Raw genomic sequence first — 14,638 nt, forward strand, 5'->3', positions numbered from 1 at the left:
TGAGTATCACCTTCTCCTGCACACCCAACCCCAATGCAGAGGCAGAGGTTAAGCCACTTGGCGAGAGCCCCATGATTATAACTGAGACCGTGATAAGGTTTTGGTTTTCTCTCACCACTTTCTCTAAGCCTCTATTTAACCTGCAAGCAAAGCTGCGCCCCACAGTTCAGAGCAACAGGAAGGAATCATGTCAGACCTGATCAACCTCCCATTCTTGGGTTACCAGAGGCACATGAAATTACCTTGAAAAAACTGAATTTAGTGACTGCCATCTAGGAAGGACAGCGATCTGTGAGGAAGCATGCAGTTTTCGAGAGCTAAATCTTAGCCAACCCTCTCCCACACTACTCTAGGAACAGAGCACGAAGTCCATTTTCTCTCCATACTCCTCAACTGCTCATCTTTTTCTGTCTTATTACAATAGACACCGATGACCCTTTTGACAGTTAGAACAAACAATTACATCTGATTAAACGCTAAGAGATCCTGAGCTGTTGGAGATGAGTAGATAATATTGACCTGATCTTTCCCTTTTTTTCCTTTATGAATATTTTGTTTCACCGTAAAGCACTCTTCCCCGAAGAGGTTCCTGGAGGAGACTGGAAATCCAAGAGTCTGACGGTGTTTTTGGGCACACACTGCCACTCATGACACTTTGGCTTCAGTCCCTGGATCTGTCCTCGGCAGCGATGTCAGGCCCCAGGGGAGGAGGGAAGAGCCGGAGGCAGTATCACTCCGCCAAAGCCCCCATCGGGTCCCACGCTGGCAAGACAATGGGCTCCTGTTCCAACACAGCTAGCACCTCTTCAGGGACGTGCTTCTTGTCCACCACCACCTCGTAGACAAACTCCGAGAACCACTCATCAGTCATGCACAGGTAACCTGAAGAAGAGAACAGAGGCCTTGTGAGTCCAGAGAACGTGGCGTCCTTTGTGAGAGTGCATCTGCACAGCTTCCCACCTGTTAATATCATTTAATCCAAGGCTTCTGGGCAATTCTGTGACGCACACAGGACAGACATGGCTCTATTTTTGGCAAGTAGGCTCACAATACTAAGTGAACTCAGGTCACCCAGAGCAAGTCACAGCAGACGTGTGGCTTGTTCACACAGCCACCCCTGAGAGATAACAGGCATGCTTGCTGGTCCCTGTTACCCTGCCCACCCTTGGTATAACTGCTGCTCTCTTCCTCTGTTGTACTCCCACAGCAACCAGCTAAGCTGGGACCATGCCACTTTCCCAGGTAGCCACGCATTTGCAGCTGCTACTGTGTGAGTCAGAGGTCACCCTGTCCTCACTGCGTCTCGCAGACAGCTTTTCTTCCATCCTTCTCAGGAAGGCTCTAGGATGTAGGGATTCCTCCAGAGGGAGAAACTGTGCCGTATGTTATACACTTGGCCACTCTTCTCTGAAAGGGTTTGTGTAAACCAGAGTCTGAGCTATGCATTTCCTACTGCCCCAGAGGGCTGCCCTGGAGCACCACAGCCCACACATTCACACTCTTAAAATTATTAAAGATCCCAAAGGCTGCTTATGTGTGTTATAACTATTGATATTTATCATATTAGGAATTAAGGGTGGCCGGGTGCTAGTGGAAAGCCAGCCTGGGCAGTAAAGTTCATGAGACTCTTAGCTCCAATTAACTAGTAATAAAAGCTGGAATTAGAGCTGTTACTAAAGTGTTAGAGTACTGGCCTTGAGCAAAAAAGAGCTCAAAGACAGCACCTGGGCCCCAAGTTTAAGCCCCAAAACCAGCATTAAAAAGACCAACATTAAAAAAAGAAAGAAAGGGGCTGGGAAGGTGGCTCAGTGGTTGAGCGCTTGCCTTGCATGCCTGAGGCCCTGGGTTCGATTCCTCAGCACCACATAAGCAAAAAGAAAAAAGCTGGAAGTGGCGCTGTGGCTCAAGTGGTAGAGTGCTAGCCTTGAGCTGAAGAGCTGAGGAACAGTGCCCAGGCCCAGAGTTCAGGCCCCACTACTGGACCAAAAAAATAAATAAAATAAAAAGAAAAGAAAAAAAGGAAGAAAAATTAAAAGAAATTAAGGGTTAAAAATAAAAGGGTTGGGAACATGGCTAAAGTGGTTAAAGAGCTTGCCCATTAAAGCACCAAGTCCTAAGTTCAACCCTAGTACTGTACCCCCTCCCCAAATTAAAAATCAACTTGCTTTAGAATAAGATTAATACAAATAGTATGTATATGTATGTGTATGTGGGTGTGTTGTGTGTGCACACTGGTCCTGAGATTTGAACTCAATGCTCTAGGTGAGGTCTCTGAGCTTTTTATTTATGCTCAAGGCTAGTGCTCTAACACTTAGAAACAGCTCCGCTTACAGCTTTTTTTAGTAGTTAACTGGAGTTAAGAGTCTCGTGGACTTTCCTTTGGGCTGGCACTTGAGCCACAGCTCCACTTCTGGCTTTTGGGGGGGTAGTTAATTGGATAAGTCACTTGACTTTCCTGCCCAGGCTGGCCTCGAACCATGATCCTCCAATCTTAGCCTCCTGAGTAGCAAGGATTATAGGCATGAGCCCCTGGCATCCAACCCACAAATAGTATGTTTTTTTTATTTTTTTGGGGGGGGAGGGGAAATGGGATATTACAGTCTCTAAAAAAAAAAATCTGTGTTTCAGTGAAGTAGACAAAGAACATCTGTTTACATAGGTATGTTGTTAGTGAAAGGAAAACCCTGCATAACCTGTAAAAAGGTACTGGGGATCCACAGGGGTCCTCAGTCTACACTTTGGAAACTGCTACTCTTAAGAATGATTTAAATAATTAAAAGGCAACATGGTGGTAAGCCTACTTTTGTAAGACACATGGCATGACTGGACATAATTTAACATGAAGATACAACTGCTTCACAGGGGCCATGTATGCTCAACCTGCCTTTTGCCTCTGACAGCTCATCTTAACGACAATACATGTGTCTTCAAGACAAAATGCCATGACAAGCATTCAAGTGCAACCAGGCACACAGCTCAGCGGTGGGACACCTGCATGGCATGCAGCAGGAGACCCTAGGAACCATCTCAGTACCACAAGGGTGAGCAGTGCCACAGGGCTCTGACCACATCTTGTTGCCTCCTGTGCCAGTGCTCCTTTCAGAGGTGGACTCAGGAAGGAAAGAACGGGGCAGTGTTGGCCTATGCTACTTTAGGGCTGTCTCTGGCTTTGCTTGGGTCAGTCACTTAATAACCTGAACGTCACCTATACCAGTGCCACAGTTCTGCAATTCTAGCCACCAAAGCTTTGTCATCTGAAGGGCTAACTAGTATAACCAATATCATTTCTTGCTGCACTTTTTCAAAAGGAGGCGTGAGCGAGCAGGAGCCCAAACTGTTCCTCCTCATGCTTTCTGAGTTTCAGTCCTCACCACAACGTAATGGCGAATGCCTTCATCCCAGAGCAACTCTGGGCAGTAAGGCAGGGAGTGGACAGAGGCAGACTCATGTAATAAAGTTCTGTGTCCTTATAACAATACTATCACCATGCAATCAAATGAGTCTTCAGAGAAGGCTCAGAGAAAATGGACAATAACTATATCTATACTATCTTGTTCTAAAAGCAGATCAGATTAAGTCCTCACAAATTAAATCTCCTATCAATTGTAATCCACCCTTTCCATGTCCCTGCCAAGAGGACCTGCCTTGATTAGTGTCTCTCTTCAGGATATGAGTTCTTTGGGGCCCACAAAAACCTCACAATCTAGTTGGCTGGCAAGTAATTGTACTCTGAGCACATAATGGGCTGTGGCTCTGTAAGTGTTGACATGATGTCTGGGAGTTTGACTGGGAAGATTGGGATCAGTGTGTCTGAAAGTCAGGAGGGCAGTGGAGGAGGGCCAGGGCGCCCTCACAGCCAGCACACTGGCAGCCATTGTGATTAAAGGAAGGCTGCAACTCTAGGGCCCTAAGCTCTCTCGCCACTAGAGACAAGCCAGTAGGAAAAGAAAATAAATGTAAAAACAGATAATTAGAAAGTCAACGTTAGAAAACAAAGTGAAGTCTGGTACCGGTAGCTCATGCCTGTAGTCCTAACTATTCAGGAGGCTGAGATCTGTAAGTCAAGGTTCAAAGCTAGCAGTGACAGGAAAGCCTATGAAACTTATCTTCAATAAACTACCAGAAAGACCTGGAAGTGGAGCTGTGGCTCAAGTGATAGAGCACTAGCTTTGAGTAAAAAAAAGTTCAGAGAGAGCGCCCAGGCTCTCAGTTCAAGCCCAGGACTGGCACCAAAAAGAAGTGAAAGAGCAGAAATTGCCTGACTGAGAGAACAGTGTCTGTGGACACAGCTGTGGACGGCAAGGCGGGGCCCTCAGACACAAGAGCTGCCAGTGGCGACTGCAAGGGAAGGAAGAGCTTCCCCGAGTTTTCTGAAAATTTGCCAGAGATCTGAGATTTAAACCTCTCAGACTATGGTGACAAATATTATCATTTATTACTTGGAAGTATTTTATATTTTTGTTGTCTTTGTTTTATGAGGTATTTCATCTCACTTCTGATTTGTGGGTAATTATTTTATTTTCAAATCTGTATGACAAAAATATTGTCAAGTTGTCCATGATGGTATCCCAGCACTCAGGAAGCTAAGGATGGAGGATTGTGAGTTGGAGGACAGCTTGGGCTATATGTAGTAAGACCTTGCCTCAGAAAGGCCTTAAAAGATCTTAAAAGAAAAGACCAAGTTATCTGTCCTGTCTGGGAAATCTGTTTAGCAGCTCAGACCTAAAGAAGCTAGACTGACAGACTTCATTAAGACACCCCCAATCTTTCACGAATGCCCTAACTCAGGGTTCAGAAAGGCTCCCAGAAAGAAAAAACCTCGGTTGTCTCATGTTCCAAACTTTCTTTTTTTTTGGGGGGGGGGTCAGGTTGTGGGGCCTGAACTCTGGGCCTGGGCGCTGTCCCTCAGCTCTTCAGCTCAAGGCTTGCGCTCTACCACTTGAGCCACAGCGCCACTTCCGGCTTTTTTCTTTTTGCTTATGTGGTACTGAGGAATCGAACCCAGGGCCTCATGCATGCAAGGCAAGCACTCTACCACTGAGCCACCTTCCCAGCCCTCATGTTCTAAACTTTCTATTACACACAGAAAACATCTCAAAGAGCATGAGTCAGTGACATAAGACAAAGCTGCAAAAATATGTAGCAATGTGCAAAAGTGTAGCTGATGGCTCATGCCTGTAATCCTATCTCCCCAGGAGGCTGAGATCTGAGGATCAAGGTTCAAAGCCAGCCTGGGCAGGAAAGTCCATGAGACTCTTATTTCCAATAAACCACCAGAAAACCAGAAGTGGTGCCATGGCTCAAGTAGTAGAGCTGAAGAGCTGAGGGACAGCACTCAAGCCCAGAGTTCAAGCCCCACGACTGACATAAAAAAAAAAAAAACAACAAAATAAAAACAAAAACAAAAACTGAGACTCAAGGTAGCTCAAGTGGTAGAACACTAGTCATGAGCAAAAAGGTTCTGAGTTCAAGCACCAGTACCAGTGTGCAAGTGCATATGCATACACACACACAACCACACACTAACAAATACTCTATAATTGCAACTGATACAAATGCAGATGCACATGAAGAAGTACTAAAAGCAATCACAAAATGGTAATTTTATGCTAGGGGGTATATAGTTTTCTCCCCCAAATTTCTGAAATTTTACATTGCTTTTTGATTACTTATTACCCTAATTAAAAAATTACCCAAATAAATCATGCTTATTATAAAATATTTTAGAAACATAGTAGGAGGAAGAAAAGACAAATATAAACTTGAAAATTATCTACAATCCACCATTGGGATAAACCTTGTTCCAACTTTACATATATGCTTTGCAAAGTTTTACATGTATGTTTAAAAAAAACACAAGGCCAGGCGCTGGTGGCTCATGCCTGTAATCCTAGCTACTCAGGAGGCTCAGATCTGAGGATCTCGGTTCAAAGCCAGCCCGGGCAGGAAAGTCTGTGAGACTCTTATCTCCAATAAACCACTCGAAAACTGGAAGTAGTGCTGTGGCTCAAGCAGTAGAGCGCTCGTCTTGAGCTGAAGAGTGCAAGGACAGCGCCCAAGCCCAGAGTTCAGACCCCACAGCTGACCAAAAAAACCCCCACAAGGCTGTGAAGGTGGCTCAGTGATAAAGTGCTTGCCTTGCATGCATGAAGCCCTGGGTTTGATTCCTCAGCACCACATAAGCAGAAAAAGCCGGAAGTGGCGCCATGGCTCAAGTGGTAGAGCGCTAGTCTATAGCTGAAGAGATGAGGAACAGCGCCCAGGCCCAGAGTTCAGGACCCATAACTGACAAAAACACACAAAAAAAGAAAACACAACAAGCTGGGTACCAGTTGCTCATGCCTGTAATCCTAAATACTCAGGAGGCTGAGATATGAGGATCATAGCTCAATGCCAGCCTGGGAGGCCATTCCATGAGACTTTTTTTTTTTTGGTTGGTTATGGGGCTTGAACTTTGGGCTTGGGTGCTGTCCTTGCACTCTTCAGCTCAAGGTAAGCACTCTACTGCTTGAGCCACAGTGCCACTTCCGGTTTTCTGGTGGTTTATGGAGATAGGAGTCTCACAGTCTCTCCTGCCCGGGCTGGCTTTGAACCGCGATCCTCAGATCTCAGCCTCCTGAGTAGCTAGGATTACAGGCGTGAGCCACCAGCGCCCGGCTCCATTTTGATTTTTAAAAAAATCATAGATGGAAGGCACAGGTCAAGTGGGAAGGCATAAGCCATGAGCAAGAAAGTGTGACAGTGTGAGAGTTTAACCCAGTATTAGTATGCACACATACACATGCGTACACACACACGCTATATGCATCTACACACACATATACATGTGTGTGTATACATATGCTCAGAGTGGCTCAGTGGTATATCACCTGTCACCATCAAACATGAAGCCATGAGTTCAAACCCCAGAACCTCCAAGGGAAAAAAAAAAGCAACACAGCTCATCAGAGGGTAAGAAGGGTATATGACTGTCCCATCCATGGGCACTCTGTGTTAGGTAAACACAGTCACCTTTCCAGCTGAACTGATCCTATCTTATGATACACACCTCTTAAATTTTCATATTTAGCAGACAGTGTGTATGAAGAACACTTCATGTGACAGACAAAAAGCACTCTGAAGCCTGGGCTCATCCACATCTGTTCTAGTGTATTTATTATAAGCATTATTGTAAGACAACTCATTCATGCAGTATATTAGAAGGTGATAAGTGATATTGGAAGGAATGACGTAGCAGTGTTACCAGTGAGTGCTATGGGTGATATTCAGTGTTAAATACAGTAGCCACGAGATCTTCACTGAGAAGATGACACCGGAACAAAAACAACACTGCTGAGAAGGTGAGCCACGGGGAAGCTGGTGAGAAAGCATTCTAAACAGAAAGAACAGTAGGCCTTGCAGTTTATGAACTGCAAGCAGGCTTATAACTTTATATAATTAAAATTTTAAACAAAACAGACCAATTAAAATAATCAAGTTCATGCCATAAGTACAGAATCAAGGATCAGGAGAGCAGCAGCATGATATAAATAGAAGTAGTTAATACATACAGTAGTGTTAATAATAGTCTACACACACACACACACACACACACACACACACACACACACACACACTCACTCACACACTCACAACTGTACTCTGGTCACTGAGACCCAAACTCAGGATCACAAGCTTGCTATACCATTCAAGCCATACCTTCAACCCGTTATGTTCTTTATTAATTTTTGATAGGGTCTTACTTTTTTTGCCCATGCACCTGAACTGAGATCCTTCTATTTTATACTATGTCATAGCTGGGATGACAGGCATGTACCATCACACCCAGCTTTTTTTTTGGTCAGTCATGGGGCTTGAACTCTGGGCCTGGGCGCTGTCCCTCAGCTCTTCAGCTCAAGGCTAGCACTCTACCACTTGAGCCACTTCCTGTTTTCTGAGTGGTTTACTGGAGATAAGAGTTTCACGGACTTTCCTGCCCGGGCTGGCTTTGAACCTTGATCCTCAGATCTCAGCCTCCTGAGTAGCTGTGTGAGTCACCAGCACCTGGCCCAACATCATTTTATAATGTGTACATGTGTTGACTTACTGCAATACCGTAATAACAAAGAACTGGAAATAATCCAAGTTCTGTTGGTAAGGGGACTGTTTAAATAAACTGGTACATCCAAACAATGGAAGATAAGTCAGTGTAGTAATATGGACATGCACTCATTAGGAAATCCTCCAAGTCAGACTGTTAAATGAGGTGAGAGAGATGCAGTGCAGGGTATCAAGTATGCCACAGCTGGCAGGGGAAAAGAAGGAAATGTGAATTTGTATGCATAATTCTACTTTTTTTTCAGAATGATACAGCAGAAATCAATAGCAATAGTAACTCAAAGAAGAAAGGAGGGAAGCTTGACACAGAAACCACATCCATTCTCTCCACACCTTTTAGTATTTTTTTTTTTTTTTTGTTAGTTGTAGGTATTGAACTCTGGGCCTGAGCTCTTCAGCTTAAGGCAATTACTCTACCACTTGAGCCACAGCACCACTTCTAGTTTTCTGGTGGTTAATTGGAGATAAGAGTCTCATAGACATTTCTCCTAGGGCTGGCTTTAAACCATGATCCTCAGGTCTCAGCCTCCTAAGTAGCTAGGACTATAGGTGTGAGCCACTGGCACCTGGCTTCTTTTGGTATTTTGATTTTAACATGATATAATGGTGTTTTTTTTTAAAAAAATGTTTTTATCTATGAAGAGAACTATACTTTAAGCAGTGTGCCTGTGGCTCATGCCTCAAAGCCAGCCTGGACAGGAAAGTCCCTAAGACTCTTTTTTTTTTGGGTCCGGTCGTAGGGCCTGAACTCTGGGCCTGGGCGCTGTCCCTCAGCTCTTCAGCTCAAGGCTAGTGCTCTACCACTTGAGCCACAGCACCACTTCTGGGTTTTTTCTTTTTGCTTATGTGGTGCTGAGGAATTGAACCCAGGGTCTCAGGCATGCAAGGCAAGCGCTCTACCACTGAGCCATCTTCCCAGCCCTCCCTAAGACTCTTATCTCCAATTAGTCACATAAAAAGCTGCAAGTGGCACTGTGGCTCAAGTGTACAGCACTGGCCTTGAACAAAAGGAGCTCAGGCATAGCATCTAAGCCCCAGAGTTCTGGGGTGGGGGAGAAGAAAAAGAATTATACTTTAGAAAACATATGTACCAAAGAGGAATAAAGCACAGAACAAAACCCTTCACAAGGCATTATCACGTATCTTCCCTCACTCTGATTTTAAACCTCGTAACACTTTGGGCATGCAGAGTAGGCTTTAGTTGTCTAAGTCCTACGGCCAGTAAGCTAAGCATACAAGAATCTAGGTCTTAACCAACAAATTGGATCTTTTACAGGGCTCAGCTTCCTCCAACATAGGTCTCAGCACCAAGCCTTGGCTGCCAGGCAGGCAGAGTCTGGCAGGTAGTTATGGCCTCAGCAATAGGTAGCAGCAAGGAATCCAGTTCTGGCACCTGACTAGAACCGTTCTTGCCGCTCACAAATCCCACAACGGCAGTCAGGAACCCAGTTTCTGTGGTGTCTCTTTATGAGCTATTTTGTCTCTTTAAGTCAGAGATGCTATTTGTTCTTGGTGCCTGTATTTAAAGACTGGAAAATAGGATGGGCTGGATATTTTAAAAAAGCAAGTCAGAGGAAGGGAACTAAAACAAACACTTGGAATTGTGTGCCATTTGGACAGTGATCTGAGATGAGGCTGCTCCCCACTCCAGAGTAAATAGAAATGTCTGGCTGCAGAGTGAGGGCACATTTATGTTCCTGAACTTTTGCTGATAAAAGAAGAGATACTCAGAGAGCCGGATATTACTGGTGGCCTCTCAGAAACAAAGGCTACAGAAGGTACTATTTCCCTGGTGAAGACACCAGGGTAAATGAGACGTGGTGAGATGGAAAATTTGGTACAGAAGAGGGGTTGTTTGGGTTTCTGTTTTGTATTTTTTTAAGCCACCAAACTCCAATCAAGTTCAGTGAGCAGAAGTGTATCCACCCTGAGAAAATGCCTGCAACTAAGGAACCCAGAAGTTACCTGCTCACCTCGGGGCTGGTCTCCTTCCCCTAATGGGGAGTGCAAGTCAGGCAAGTCTAGAGCATGAGTGCACAACCAGACCAGGAGAGGAAAAGTACACATGCACGAGCTGTCTAAGGGTCTATTTTCCCAAGCAACTCAACGATTTCCCTCTGACCCCAACCATCACAACTCCTATTTTCTTTAGGCCTCAGAAGCACCATGACTGGCAGACCACATTATTTCTTGGCCTCACTGCTCTGCCTTGTTCAAAGCACCCTCCCATGCCAAGAGTTGCCCTTCTCAGTTATCATTTTCCTGGCTGGCCACAGCTGACAGGAAGCACCAAAGCTAACTCACCCCATAGAAGGGTGAGGTGACCTCGCAGTCACTTGCCATCGGCCTGCTCGTCATCCCATGGGTATTCTGCACTCACTCCTACGTTATGTTTCACGCATTCGATGGAGACTTGCAGCCTCAACATCCCAGCTTCAACTTCCTGCCCCCACTCTACCAAGCACTTAAAGGAACTAAGTACTAAATGCTGTTGAAATAATACAACAGGACTGTTGGGGTCCCTTCACCCCTCCCAAAGTTTTCCCAAACCAGAAATCCAAGCTGATGCCTTCTCCCTTGACACCACTTCTGCCTACTCTGCCACTATACCCCTCATGTCCCACATTCTCCCTGACACCACAGAGACCTCTGGCTTCGGAGGAGCTTCCTCTATTCCTCACCCTTCTCAATAATTTTGTCTTCAGGGCTGGGAAGGTGGCTCAGTGGTACAGCGCTTGCCTTGCATGCCTGAGGCCCTGGGTTTGATTCCTCAGCACCACATAAAGCAAAATGAAAAAAGCCGGAAGTGGCGCTGTGGCTCAAGTGGTAGAGCGCTAGCCTTGAGCTGAAGAGCTGAGGGACAGCGCCCAGGCCCAGAGTTCAGGCCCCACGACCGGACCAAAAAAAAAAAATAATAATTTTGTCTTCAATGTCTCCTTGTCTTCAATGTCTCCCCACTGAAGGGCCCTCTTTGGTTCTTTCTAGCTACATGCCTTCCTTCTTGGAAAAATCATCCCTTCCTTGCATTTCTCGGTCTATTTATCCTTTATCTTACAGTCTGAGGAGCACACCATGAATGCCACGTCTGCCACATAACAGCCCTCTTCAAATCCCTTCCTGTGTCCCAGAAGATTAAGTGTAAATTCCTCTGAGGGTCAAGACACTCCTTCCACCATGGCCTGTGCATGGTTCCCTGCATCCCATCAATAAATGTGAGCTGATGGTACTGCTAATGGTTTCTGCTCAGCATCAGGTTTATTCACCTCCACTGCTTTCTCTCACGAAACTGAGCCCACACTACGGGGTGGGCATCCATCAGTAGCTGTGGAGCAGCACAATGGTCATGGCCAGGTCTGTATGAATTCTTAGAGAGCCTGAGTTAGAACAATGGGGCAGCCCTCCTCTGTATGTGGCGGGGAGGGGAGGGGAGGGAAATCCAGGTTTGTATCACCTTGCCCTCATTAGCCTAAAACATCAGCAACAGAAGCAAGAACAGCTAGTATTTTGAGAACTTCTTATGTGTCCAGCAGATACAATCATTATGTATGGTACAAATAAAAAAGCTAGACTCAGATCAATAAAATAGCACAGCCAAGGTGAGAAAGCAGGAGAAATTCCCAGGCAGTCTGGCTCCAGATTCTATGTGTAACCCTATCTTTCTTAAACCAATGCAAACATTCCTTGGAGGCAATCTGGTAAAAAACAAAAACAAAACACAGATTCACAGATTCTCCTATAGGTGAAATGTACACAAAACAATCAGACACAAAGGAAGGCCTAAGGAATTGGTCACCAATATAGCACTTATTCTAGCAAGCACAAGGCTTGGAGTTCCAGTACCACAAGCAAACAAACAGTACCATTTGAGAATTCTCCCTGAAGCTGATGCCTGACTATAGGTAATCTCAATAGTGAGTTCCCATCCTCACAATGGTGGCATGGTGGCCTTCTCCAGTTACACTTGAAGGAAGTCCTACTGAAGTAGAAACCATATGCCTCCTCTGTTGTACTCTCATGTTCTATTTTTGCATGTCATATGGGCTATTTGGTTAATAAAGATGGACAATGAAAAGTCCTTCTATAGAAGAACTCAGATATCCAGAGTGACATTGTACCCAAGCTTGGAGAGACATGAAAACCCTTTAGGGATAAGGTAACAAGTTTGTATCTTGCTCTCTTCCCAGAAATCAGACACCTCAGCCTTCAGGCTCAATTACATTGCCTGCAATTTACATTATTTGAGCTAGAAATCCAGAAATAAACCTCAAACAGATCCACAGGTAATCGTCCTTTTTAAGTCATTTATGCTTTTAAGAAAACTATGAGATCTTAATTCCTCCCCTATCCCTGATCCTGCCTAAGCCAAGGAAATGAAAACCTCTAAGTAAGTTTCCATTTCTTCACACCAGCACAGGTATAGCATTGTTCATAGACTATGTTCTATATTTTGAAGTTGAGGGGAGAAATAAATGCACACACGGACATACCTTAGCATTCTTTTGATGCAAGATGCTACGTAACACAAGATCTTGAGCATCTCTGACAGAAAAGGACATATGCACTGAACTCCTTAAACTTCTAAAACAGCATACAGTCTGAACAATGCTTTCACATAGCATTTGACAGCCTTGGAGAGACTAACTATGAGCTCTCAGAAAGATGGAGAAACATGAAAGTATGGTGTTAAACTACTTGTCTCTCTATAGGTGCTTCTACAATATAAAGCCACAGAAAGAATATGGTGAGTTTTGTGCTGAGACACATTGGCACTTGAGTGTTGGCTTTTCTGATTTGGCTTTGAGTTTCTTTCCCGATTAATAGCTAATGTGCCCAAGTTTTTCTAACTTCACCAGAAGGTTTCTGTCATAGGAGGAAGTTTACAAATCTTACTAAGATCAAATCAGGAACAAGCAGACTCATTGGTGAGAAAAGATAGAAAATATGACAAAAATAATTTCAAGCCAGGCACTGGTGGCTCACACCTGTAATCCTAGCTATTCGGGAGGCTGAGATCTGAGGATTGTGGTTCAAAGCCAGCCCAGGCAGAAAAGTCCATGAGACTCATCTCCAATTAACCACTAGAAAACTGGAAGTAGCGCTGTGTCTCAAGTGGTAGAGCATTCCCTTGAGCTGAAGAGTTCAAGAACAGCACCCAGGGCCAGAGTTCAAGCCCCACTACTGACAAAAAAAATAATAATTTCAAGCCAGCTGCTGGTGGCTCATGCTTATGATCATAGCTTCTCAGGAGGCTGAGATCTGAGTATCATGGTTTAAGCCAGCCTGGTCAGGAAAGCCAATGAGACTTTTATCTCCAACTAATCACTAAAAAATTAGAAGTAGTGCTGTGGCTCAAAGTGGTAGGGCACTAACATTGAACGAAAAAGCTCAGGGATAGTGCATAGGCCCTGAGTTCAAGCCTCATGACCTAAATAAACAAACAAATAAATAAATAATTTCAAAAGTTCAGATATCTGAAAGATGTAAAAGAAATTTGCAAAATAAAAAATTCAAAATGAAAAAATGCAAGTTTTTAATAGAAAATATGGTCTCACCCTTATGTAAAAGATTTGTGTTACTTAGCACACTGAGAATGTAGCCTGAACGGCACTGAAAATGACATTATGACAATTCTACACCCAGAGCTATGCTGTACCCAGCTTACAGCAGGAATACAATCTCAGGACTAGTAAACTAATAACAAAGAAAAGAAAAAGTTCCATATTCAGATTTGTTATTAGAGAGACCAACCTGGAATTTAATTTACTGACCATCAACACTACTGACATATTTTCTAAAGTATATTAGCAAGTTCTATGTGAGGGAACTTCCTTAAAACCTTGTTTACGGGGCTGGGAAGATGGCTCAGTGGTAGAGCGCTTGCCTTGCATGCTTGAGGCCCTGGGTTCGATTCCTCAGCATCATATAACCAGAAAAAAAAAAGCCGGAAGTGGCACTGTGGCTCAAGTGGTAGAGTGCTAGCCTTGAGCTGAAGAGCTGAGGGACAGCGCCCAGGCCCAGAGTTCAGGCCCCACAACTGGACCCCTCCCCCCCAAAAAAAGAACCTTGTTTACTTAGGATGCATTTTAAATTGTTTGTGAAAAGGTTAAGAAAAACCAAAAACCTTGTTAGGAAGAAACACAGCAAAAAATATTTCAGGGGGCTGGGAAGGTGGCTCAGTGGTAGAGTGCTTGCCTTGCATACCTGAGGCCCTGAGTTCAATTCCTCAGCACCACATAAGCAAAAAGAAAAAAAGCCGGAAGTAGTGCTGTGGCTCAAGTGGTAGAGCACTAGCCTTGAGCTGAGGGACAGTGCCCAGGCCCAGAGTTCAGGCCCCACGACCAGACCCCCCCCCCCAAAAAAAATTTCAGGAAATCTGGGGGCGACTGCACACAGTTTGTTACCTGCCAACCTTATAATGTGCTAATGTTTGGTGCAAACCTTCACAAGGCTTGCCCTATATCCAGATTCCTAGACACAATCGATGCCCTAGGAGCCTGACATTAGACCTTTTATAAAATTTTATGTCCCGTCAGCCACTGTT

General features: G+C 44.6%; 1 protein-coding gene across 1 annotated transcript in view; it reads right to left on the reverse strand.

Moving 5' to 3' along the window:
• Positions 1–518: 518 nt before the first annotated feature.
• The window catches only part of Blmh (bleomycin hydrolase), a 49,011-nt gene continuing 34,891 nt past the window's right edge, over positions 519–14,638 (reverse strand). The window contains exon 12 of the mRNA XM_070027400.1: positions 519–882. Coding sequence (XP_069883501.1) covers positions 731–882 — 152 coding nt within the window. The 3' untranslated portion in view covers positions 519–730. The remainder of the gene's footprint in view (positions 883–14,638) is intronic.

Source organism: Dipodomys merriami, unplaced genomic scaffold, assembly GCF_024711535.1.
Source record: "Dipodomys merriami isolate MVZ:Mamm:240054 unplaced genomic scaffold, mDipMer1.0.p SCAF_19, whole genome shotgun sequence".
Lineage (NCBI taxonomy): Eukaryota > Metazoa > Chordata > Mammalia > Rodentia > Heteromyidae > Dipodomys > Dipodomys merriami.